This window comes from Caretta caretta, chromosome 8 (assembly GCF_965140235.1).
Source record: "Caretta caretta isolate rCarCar2 chromosome 8, rCarCar1.hap1, whole genome shotgun sequence".
Lineage (NCBI taxonomy): Eukaryota > Metazoa > Chordata > Testudines > Cheloniidae > Caretta > Caretta caretta.
Window position 1 is genome coordinate 66,972,569 of NC_134213.1, and position 11,418 is coordinate 66,983,986.

Below are 11,418 nucleotides of genomic sequence, written 5' to 3' on the forward strand. Positions count from 1 at the left end.
TACAAAAAGTAGTGCAAAACTTGAAGCTGTAGTTTTCACTTAAACTAATTAGTTTCAAAATTTACAGATCCATATAATCTGTCCAAATGGATTACCCTGATCCTGCAAACAGAGCCTAGCTGCAAGGGATATACGGAACAAATATGTCTTGATTGATTAGTAACTACTGATTCCTTCTGGCCCTTAAAAATTGGAAAAGCTATCCACCACTGTTTATCCCAAAATAAGATCCACCTAGGAAGACAATAAGAAAATGGTTCACATCATGTGAGACACTTTGTCTAAGGACCCACAGTCAAAGTCCGTAATTCCAATTAAAATTATTAAATGAGAATATTGTTACATCTAGGCAAGAATCTCTCATAATTTGTATATGGATAAAACCTCTCTTTCTCCTTCCCAACCTACCTAAAAAGAACTCCAAGTTACCATGTAAGGGTGATATGCTGTCTTCTTATGCAAAGAGACCCATTGCACATTATCAGTGGATCAAGAAACGGTTGGGGAAGATGCATGTCAAGCAAATTAGAAATGTTGCTGTAAGACTGAAGGTCAAATTGAACAAAATAACTGTTATAACCAAGAAATCCAAGCAAAATGTTCACCCCAACCTATATATTGCTTTCTTTGTAACTCAAATATACTGTAAATAATCTTTCACCCCATACCAGAACCTGTCCATTTGTTTGCCTTGTGAGTCAGATCTACATCCTTCTATATGTGAAAAATGTCTCTTGTTCTATAGCAAGTCCAATACAATGTAAACTGCTGTATGGAGTATGTCCTCCAAATTTAAAAGATTGAGGATTTTGTTGGTTTCATTGTAAACAACTGTTGCACTCCAGAAGTAATAGGAATTGTCTGACACAAGGAAAAAAATATAAAAAAATATAAACCAGTGTATAACTTAGGATATTAAGAGAAATTGCTTAAAGGAGAGGATCCTAGTTGATACCAGGAGCGAATAATGAAATACAATCCTTGAAACAAATCGAACTTAAAAAACCTCCGATAAGGAAAGGATTAAAGAAATTAGTTATATACCATCACCATTTATTGGATACTGATGAAAGCAACAAAAACTGAAAGAGCTAAAATCTAAGCACTCACTTGGCATATGTCCAATGGGAATAAGAGGGTGGCCCCTTCCTACAAGTCCTGAAACTAGGTATATAAACTGAAGTCACCACATGCTCATGAGAATTGACTGAACCCAACAAGCTGAAGAATCCTGAGCGTGACAGACACCTGGACCAACTGTGTGGAAAGGACTCTCCCCAATCCCAAAGTTAAGAGGATAAGAAGTATTCAAAGATTATTACATAATAGAAGAGGAAATACAAATAACTAGGTTATCTTGCCGAGTCTCCACTCTCTAGTGAGACCTCAAGTAACCATATTTTAGATTTTAACTCCCTTATTAATCCAAGCAAATTGGCCTGAAAAAACTGTTTTAAGCAACTGCTTTTAATATTCTAAATTTCTCCTTTTGAGACCGATCCATTCAAACTGTACTAACTACACTCTTCAAAGTGTCTTAAAAACAAGTGCCACCCTGGAAGTGTGATAATTGCGTCAGGCACTAAAGTATTGAGAATGGATTATCATAGAATATCAGGGTTGGAAGAGACCTCATGAGGTCATCTAGTCCAATCCCCTGCTTAAAGGAGGACCAATCCCCAATTTCTGCCTGAGATCCCTAAATGGCCCCCTCAAGGATTGAGCTCACAACCCTGGGTTTAGCAGGCCAATGCTCAAACCACTGAGCTATCCCTCCCCCCGAGTAAATGTAATAATAAATCTTAGTAATGTCCATTATTCTTTGATATGACTGCTAAGCCTCAACTCTAGTCTATGAGAATTGCTTGCACAATTTTATAGTATGTGTGTAATACACACAACTGGTTGTATCTACATTTGAGTAGTAACTGTTGATATATTAAATGTTGTTCTGGTGGAATAATTGCTGGCTGGTTAAGAATAAGCAAGTGTCCTGATTTGAGAAATACTGTACAAGTTAAAAGTTGATTTTAAAAGAACCCAGTATTAGAACTAGTAAGCTAACAGTCTCTGGACACAATAAATAAGGGGTCAGCCTACTGGATTCTATTATATACCGGCAAATGTAGTTTGTTAGTCCTTAGCTTTAAAATCTAACTGGCGCTCTGGCAAATTCATAAATTCACCCCCTTGCACGTTTACATAGCACAATAGGATCCAGTCTGGTAGTGCCACCACTTTATAAATGCTAAATAAAGAAGTCTGACTAAACTATTCTGTTCTCTATTTCAGTCACATAAATATCCACTATGTTTAAAACCACTAAGAAGTGTGTCAGACCATTTATTCAAAATAAAACAAAAAGCAAGAAAAAAAAATCAGAGTTGTCTGAAAACACGAACCAACATCTCAACCCACATTATCGCAGAAGTACTGCAAAATGCATGGTAAAGTTTCAGGATAGTAGGAAGGCATGCACCTCAGAGGCCATCCATTTAGTGTTTGTACATATACCATGCCTGCTAGAGCCAACAACCCAATGTCTGCCATGATTACATGGCTGTATAATTTGTCCCCACCCCAACTATTTTTCTTCTTTTCACTAAGACAGAAATCTGTAAGTAGTACAGGAGTAAAGCTCCCCCCTTGCATCCCTTAAGGACGCCAGATGCTGCCTCCTCCTTACCCAGGCCTCCGTCTATTTTCATTGTGTGAATTTTTTAGAATTTCACTGAAATTGAAATTATTTTGTCACACAACTCAGCTCTGCAACACTGCATAATTTAGCTCTTACTGTACTGCACAGTTAGATCACCCAATGTCATGTTTACAGTTGTTTCAGAGGGGACATAACCTGGCATGTTGTGTTCATGTTATTAATGAACAGAACTAAAGAGTTTAGAAAAACTCAAGTTCTCTACTTATATAATCCCGAAAGCCCTTTATCATTCCTTGCTATCACCTTCTGGGTTGTTTCCAATTCTAATAATTCAACACCCCTCCCATACTACACAATCCAAAGTTGTGCATAATGCTCCAGGTGTGGTCTCCTTAGACTTTTGTACAGAACCACAGTGATCTCTGTGGATTTGTTCTCTTATTAATGTGTCAATATCCATTTCATCCCTATATTTGTTGCCAGAAACATAACTACTAGTTCAGTTTGTTAGCTATTAGCATAAGAGGAGACCTTCCCTGGTCAGCACCTAGCACACTAACATATTGTTGTATCAGACCAATCATTTTTATAACACTATACTATTACCATACATTCTTCTAGATCTCAGTTTCAGAAGATCAGATGGGAATTCCTGAAGTGCAATGAAACCTGAAAGAATTCTATTTTCATTCTTGAGAATGCTCAACCAGTGATCTAATTTTAAATTAGATCTTGCATTGTATAAAGACCACATTGTAAAAATAAACTTATTCCTGGCAAATGTTTGCTACTATCATCTCAATTTTCAATGAAATATTTTAGTTTCTTGGCCAAAAACTAGAACAAAATGTTTAAAGTAAATGTTAAATCCACTTGCTAGCTCACAACCTAAATCTCATCTACCTATTATTGGTATTAGTTGGCATTCCCACTCATGACATCTGAGCAATTCTTCCAAATCATCAACAGATCATGTGAACATCACCCCTGTGGCACTCTAGCTGTCAAATCCCCTGATCCTGGATCTGTAACTTTTCACCAAATTCACTGGCTTAGCTTGCCAAGGCAGTTGAGTATTTCACCATGAATTGTTCTAAAAGCCTTCTGGTCTTCCTAGTTATCTGTATTAGGCATTTCAAATGCACCTATCATCATAGGATCTAGGCACCAATCATAAATGCAATCATGTCTAGTATTGCACCCTTGTCCACACTCCTTTCCTGAACGCTTTTCCATTTTTTTTTTAAATTAGGTAGCACCTAGTGTGTTTGTCCTAACTGCTCTTTCTCCTTCTAATCGCCCCATATACACCTCTACCCCGATACAACGCTGTCCTCGGGAGCCAAAAAAATCTTACCGCGTTATAGGTGAAACTGCATTATATGGAACTTGCTTTGGCCTCAAGCATTTTCGTTATTAAAGCAGCCCCGCCTCCAGAGCGCTGCTTTACCATGTTGTATGTGAACCAGTGTTATATTGGGTTGCGTTATATCAGGATAGAGGTTTATGTTCAAATAAATGTTCTTTTAGGACATTTTTCTCTCCTACTACCTGATTCTGTGAAATAATCAAGAGGACCCACACACACACACACCCCTCTGGTAGAATGGTGTCCGTGATATAAACAACTGTTTCATTCAAACCAAAAAAATGCATTTTCAATTTCTCAAAAAAAAAAATTTTTTTTTAAAATTAATTTTCAGATTTGGTTCAAGCCAAAACTGATTTTTCCTTTTTTTTTTTTTTTTTACTGCTGTAAGTGAACTAAAAGTCAGTTATCTGCCCAGTTCTACTCCATATATCTAAAGAAGCATTATTTCTACAATGCCATTTCACATACTTCATTTTTACAAGTTCAATATGCAAAACCATTCAGTGTGAACTCCACTTCCACCTACATCTTTAATCTGATTATGCTCTCTCTTGCTCCAACAAGGATGCCACCTTCACACCCGCCCCCACCTTCATATCCTCAGCTCATCCTGAGGTTTTCATCCATACTATCCCTATGCCTAGAACACCCTACTACCAGCATGCCAGATTCCCCCTCACTTTCTTCACTCAGACACCTCCTAAAAATCCATTTTCTCCTAGAAGAACTAGAAGAATCCCATATCATTGAAAAGACCAATTAATTTCACTTAATGTGAGAGAAAGGAAAGTAGTGAAGGAGAAGCAATCCTAAGGATTAGATTATAAGAAATCCAAATATTAAGCACATAATCCCATCTACATATACAAAACGATGGGAGTCTAAATTAGCTGTTACCACTCAAGAAAGATCTTGGGGTCATTGTGGATAGTTCTTTGAAAACATAGGTGCAGCAGTAGTCAAACACACTAACAATGTTAGGAACCATTAGGAAAGGGATAGATAAGATAAATAAATGTGTCATTATATAAAGCCATTGTGCACGCACACCTTGAATACTGCATGTAGTTCTGGTGGTGCCATATTAAGAAAAAAAACTGGAAAAGATACATACAGAAAAGGGGACCAAAAACGGTGTGTGTATGGAACAGCTTCCAGATGAGGAGAGATTAAGATGACTAGGACTGTTCAGTTTACAAAAGAGAGAGGACTAAAGGGAGGGTGGGGGAGGACATAATAGAGGCTAACATCATGAACGTTGTGGAGAAAGTGATTTCTTCACCCCGTCACATAATAACAGACACCCCGTGAGACGCCCCCCACAATGAAATTAATAGGTAGCAGGTTTCAAACAAACATAAGGAAGTACTTTTTCGCACAACACACTGTCAACCTATGGAACTTGTTGCCAGGGGATGCTATGAAGGCCAAAAGTATAACTGGTTAAAAAAAAGGAATTAGATAAATTCATGGAGGATAGTCCATCAAGAGCTGTTAGCTAAGATGTTCAGGTACGCAATCCCATGCTCTGGATCTCTAAATCTCAGACTGCCATAAACTAGGACTAGATGACAATGGATGGGTCACTTGTTAAAGTGCCCTATTCTGTCATTCTCTCTGAAACATCTAGCACCAACCACTGTCAGACAGTATACTGGGCTAGATGGACCACTGGTCTGACCCAGTACCGCCATTCTTGTTTTACATAATGGTATTGCTGTCTGTTTCTATTTAAGTGGCATACATAACTTAAGTCAAATCTCAAAGTTGTTCTTGCAACCCTCACGCTTCCTTCCGTTGTCCCCATACACAGTTACCCTCACTTGCGGTTTCATGTATATGACTAAAAACTCCTCAGACCCAGGTCTTATTTGTAAGATTTATTACATTAAATTCACTTAATTGTAACGTTAATTGCCTCACTGCTGTATAAACAGCAAATAATTTTAAGAACTTAGCTAGATATACATATAATGTACTGAATGTATATATAGCACTTCTTGTTTACCCCCATATTGAGAGCCAAAATGACTCAGGCTATGCCTACATTACAGAGTTTTGTTGACAAAAGTTATGCCACTTTAAACCGCTGTTGCATGTCTACACTATACTCGTGTCGGCAGAGTGCATCCACACTAGCAGCTCTTGCATCAACACAGAGCAGTGCACTGTGGGTATCTATCCCACTATGCAACTGGCTGCAGGGTACTTAGGGAAGGGTTCGCAATGCCTCATGGGGGAGGTACAGCATCACATGATGCAGGTTTCTCAACCCCATCATTCCATGGGCATCCGCATAGATTGTCTGCTGCTTTTCAACTGAGGTGGGGAACAGGAGGGGACATTGTGTGACAGGACATGTGTGGGGGGGGAGAGAAACAGAAACAGAATGTGTGTTGGGGAAGAGCAAGTGTGTTGGCATGCAGTCTCTAAGTTCAGACAGCTTCCTGACAAACCTATCCTGAAGCAGGGGGATATCACCACCCTCACAGCAGTCTCTCCCCCTTCTTCTCCCCCACAGCAGAAGCCTGCTCTGCCTGCCTATGGTTCTAGGATTCCTTCTGAGTTCTCCCACAGCCTCCTCAGCTGACAGGAGCAGCATCCTCAGCAGCTCTGTGAGCTCTCTACATGGAGGAATGTCAAAACAGCACAGCAGTTGTGACAGATTTATGTTACCAATCTGCCTGAGGCATCAAGTGATCAGGCTGAGGCCACAGGATTTTTAGGGGAGATGAAGAGCACACCAAGTGTCTGAATTTTAAAACTTTATTGATGAAATAAAACAGCGGAGAGCGCTTGGGGCTCCCCACATCACTCAGAGGAAGGAAGAAACCGTTAGTGCCCCAACCCTAACCCACTTTCATGCTCACACCCGCACTACCTAAGGCTGGCCAAGCCTCAATGTAATGTAAGAAGAAGAGGGGGAGGAGTGGATGGGAGTTCTTGTCCTGTGCACAGGTCGTCCAGGGTTTGCTGTTGATCTCCAACTTGCTTTGGCTCTCAGAAGGGTTTTTAAGTCCTGGGTTCTTTTGGGGGCGTTTCGTTCAGCGACCTCTTCTCCCCGTGCTCTTTGTACCAGTCCAAACTGGGTCTCTGTGGCCTACTCAGCTTTCCCAAAACACACTGGCTCCAGGGACACCAAACTTTGTCCCCCCCCAGGCTGGCCTTTGCCATCTTATTCCTTTTTGCAATCTCTGTAGTCCTGCTCAGCTTAGTTCTTTTTTCACAGCTGGCCAGGGTTAGTTAAGATATGAATACAGCTACAGACTTCTCATCAGGCTCCGTGACCTTGGACTGGGGCCAGCATCTTATCTTCGGACTGAGCTAGCTGAAGTATTGAGTTAACCCATTCTCTGCTCTCTTCCTCTCACCCCCTTTGACTTCTCACAGCCTGCAAAGGAATCTTCCACTCCACACTCTCACCTTTGACCCTTTCCAAAATGCCTTGCGAAGCTTTCAACAGCATTAGCAATATACAATGCTGATCTGCCTCTCCCAGGGGATCCCCTGAGGGAGGGGGCCATTGGGGTGTGACACAGTCCCCACAGCACAACACAGCAGTTCCACCCCCCACCAGCAGTCTGCCTGCCATGGTGTTCCTAGAGCAAGGGAGAACAGGAAGATTCCACTGTAACGATTTGCCGGAGCAGAAGGCATGCTCAGCTGTCTGAATTTCCCAGAGCTTTGAAAGAGGAAGGACATATGCCTGCAGGGCAGCCCAGTTCAAAACAGTGAGCAGAGCAGTCACAGCAGGTATTGTGGTATACCAGAGGAGGCCAGTTATGTCGACATAACGAATGGCAGCATCTGCACTGATGCTTTGTGGCTTTAACTACGCAGCAAAAAGCTTTATGCCTCTTGTTGAGGTGGTTCTATTTTGCCAGCAAAAGAGCAGAGTTTTGCTGCCAAAAAGTAGCTTAATAGCAGGTCTAGGCAAACTTTTTGGTCTGAGGGCCACATCTGGATATGGAAATTGTATGGCAGGCCATGAATACTCACAAAATTGGGGGTTGGGATGTTGGAGGGGGTGAGAGCTCCAGCTGGGGGTGTTGGCTCTGGGGATGAGGGGTTTGGGGTGCAGGAGGGTGCTCCAGGCTGGGACTGAGGGGTTTGTAGGGTGGGAGGGGGAATCAGGGCTGCAGCAAGAGGTTGGGGCATGGGAGGAGGTCAGGGGTGCACGCTCCAAGTGGCGTTTACCTTAGGCAGCTCCCAGAAGTAGAGGCATGTCCCCCCTCCGGCTCCTATACGGAGGTGCGGTGTCAGCCAGGCAGCTCTGCACACTGCCCCATCCGCAGGCACCACCCCTGCAGCTCCCATTGGTCATGGTTCCCAGCCAATGGGAGCTGCAAAGCAACCGCCTGGGGCAGGGGCAGCATGCAGAGCCCACTGGCTGCCCCATGCCTAGGAGCTGGAAGAAAGAAATACCACTACTTCTAGGATGCACAGCAGGCACGGAGCAGGGCAAGCCCCCTACCCTGCTCCCCGGCTGGAGCGCCAGAGCGGGCCAAGCCCCCAACCCTGCTCCCCAGTGGGAGCTCAAGGGCCAGATTAAAAGGTCTGACAGGCCAGACATGGCCTGTAGTTTGCTCATCCCCGCTTTGTAGTCTGTACAGCTCCCCACTTTCGTCAGCAAAAGGCAACTTTTGCCAACAAAACTGAGTAGCGTAGAGAAGGCCTCAGTGAGAAAACTGTACGTTGGGAGAGAGCACATGTTGGAGAATTTACTATAAAGTCCTGCAGATAGTTAACTGTAAAGAAGCCCAGGTTCCCCTTTTCCTTAAAAAAAGGGTGTTGTACTTTTTCCCCGGAGGGGGAAAGAGTGTTGCCCTGGATCATTGTCAGGGCTCCATTTTTTTATGCCAACCTGTAACTAGTACATGTCTGATAAATATAAAGCTCCCACTATTACACTTCTCTGGAATGGTAGAACTCTTCCTCACTACCCAATGCTAATCCTTCCTGCCTGTTACAGGAGGAAGGGGAGAAACAGTCCTTCTGACAGCTTCAAAGCCTTATTTTTCTGTTTGGGGGTCCTCCAATACCCTGTCCATCTCCCACACAAGACAGATTTTCTGATATTTTACCTTTCCACCAGCACTCTGGCTCCTGAAAGGGACATATCTACTATATACAGCCTCATTTTCTCAGGGTGGGAAAAGTCCTTTGCTTGGACAGCAACAGTACCACCTGCCTCTACTACTGCTCAGAATGACAGAGAATTTTTGCTATTTTCACTGAAACTCAGAGGACTCAGATTAGCAGCAGAAGTATTCAGTCTCTTGATATTTTAACTTTTTTGCTGCTTTGGAAAATCTACAGGGAGCACTGAAGAAAGATTCAGGAATGCCATACTACATGGGTATATATAGGTACGGTTACTTTCACAACCGTAAAGGCTAGAAACTCAGCTGCCATCTTGCAACACCAAAGGAAAGTTGACATTCGGCAGAAATGGCTTAATTCCCTTGCATTTTCCAGGAAAACTTTCCAGTCACCAGTGAGAAAAAAACAAGTAACTCTTTCAAGTTCTGGATGACAGACTCAATTTTCAATCTCTACATACTTCTGTGATAGCAACTCTCCCAGTGCTGCCAAATTTGACAATAACCATTGGTAATAAATGCTTTGTCTCCCTCATTTATTCACATTTTCTGAAATGCACATCCATTTGTACGATCATATACAGAAAAATCTTTAGCTGCTAAAAAATTTTTTAATAAGTTTTCTGACTGGACTTCTACTTTCCCAAATACATTGTGTTACTAGTATCAAGTTGCCAGAAGACAAATGTTCACTACACCAATATGAAAAGTAGTACAAGGTGTTTTAAACAGCAATTTTCTGACAAAAGTAAGTGTGCTAAGAACACTACACTTCTGCTTACATATGCAGTTAATAATAAACAGTGCTAACTATGTTCCTTGTGGTCATTTAACAACAATTAAAAAAATTAAATACTCTGTAATTAACATTTGAGAATAAGCAAAAAATGAGTCTGTGGAAGTCCTTGAAGAGCAACATTTACTTGAATATATTCAGTAAAAAAATGACAATTATCTTGAAATATGATGAAAATCCCCTTTCAGGGGCATTGGCTCCATACTATAAAAACGGCTGCATTTGACAGTGGGTGTCCTCTGTCCAGAGCCTGGCAACCTCCCATTTCCCTCAAAACCCACTGAAGAAGATGACTGTTCAGCTAGAGTACACAGTGCCAACTAACTTCAACATTTGTCATTATCACATTTTTCCTGCAATGGGTACTCCACTTGATGAGCCCTGTCAACACCATGACAACTGTTGTCACCACTGATCATAGGGGGGAGATTAGAAATTGCTGTGCTTAGAACAGTGTCAATGCTGCAGTTTTTGTAACAGAACTATTCCCTTATAACGTTCCCATGAAAAATAATGATCAAGACAAAGACTAAACTAATTAAACTGGTGCAAACTGGAGCATAGACGAAAACTTAAGACTAAAGACCTGTTGTCAGCATAATAAGTCAGTGCTACTTCCCAGCATCTGTAGCACTTCTGTAAGGGCGTAAGTTTATAATGAGACCAACAGGATTTCCCAGGCCAGTGAAGACAGAACCCCATGGAGCAAAAACACATTTTTCAACATCAGTCTATACTGCGCTTCCGCAACACATTTCTAACAGGCCCCGTGCCTTCACTGACCGGGGACCCTTCCCGGCGCTCACGAACAAGCGCGCGGCTCCGCGGCAGGGCGTTACACAGCCTCCGAATCACTAGGCAGAGGCAGCAGCTCAGGGCCGGTGGAGCCGGCGGCTGTCTCCCATTCAGTGAGGCACGGTCCATGCCGCCGCAGCAACCAGCCCTTGACCCTGCCGCTCCGCACCCTCTCGGCGGCGCCCAGCGGGCCGCGGGCTCCGGGACCGCAGAGGCGGAACGCAGTGACTCACCGGGCTGCGGGGCACACGGAGGAAGGCCCCTAAAGCAGCGAGGCAGGACCGCAGCCCGGGCTCGCCTCACTGGGGCAGCCAGGTGCGGCGCAGCCGCAAGGCAGCTGCTGGTGCCCCAGGGCCGGGACTCGCTAACTCGGCGCCGGAGCCATGTCAGCCCTTCCCTAGGGAGAGGGAGGGAGCAGCGGGAGCCCGCAGGGACGGGAAGGGAACATGGGTGCCCCGGACTTACTCTGCCACACCAGGCTCCTGAGGCCCCGCTCCCCGGACACGGCCCCCACCGCCGCAGGCGCCATCTTGCCCCCAAACTCCACCTCCCCCTGACGTCACTTCTACGCCATCCGCATCCCGTTTACGCTTCATCTAGGCCATCCTATCCCCCTCGAAGTCCGCCCAGTGATCCGCCGAAACTGCGCTTTTGTCTGAGAGCCACGCCCCTCCGGCCCTGCGCCGTGACGTAT

At 43.5% G+C, this 11,418-nt stretch overlaps 1 protein-coding gene across 3 annotated transcripts in view; it reads right to left on the bottom strand.

The window, feature by feature from the left end:
- The window catches only part of STXBP3 (syntaxin binding protein 3), a 46,021-nt gene extending 34,734 nt beyond the window's left edge, over positions 1-11,287 (bottom strand). Inside the window, exon 1 of one of the 3 annotated variants that reach the window (XM_048859914.2) lies at positions 11,190-11,287. In XM_048859914.2, the coding sequence (XP_048715871.1) occupies positions 11,190-11,253 (64 nt within the window). In that variant the 5' untranslated portion in view covers positions 11,254-11,287. Of the gene's footprint in view, positions 1-10,957; positions 11,141-11,189 lie in introns of those variants that run through there. The other 2 variants (XM_048859916.2, XM_048859919.2) reach the window with 2 other exon arrangements.
- Between the last annotated feature and the right edge of the window lie 131 nt (positions 11,288-11,418).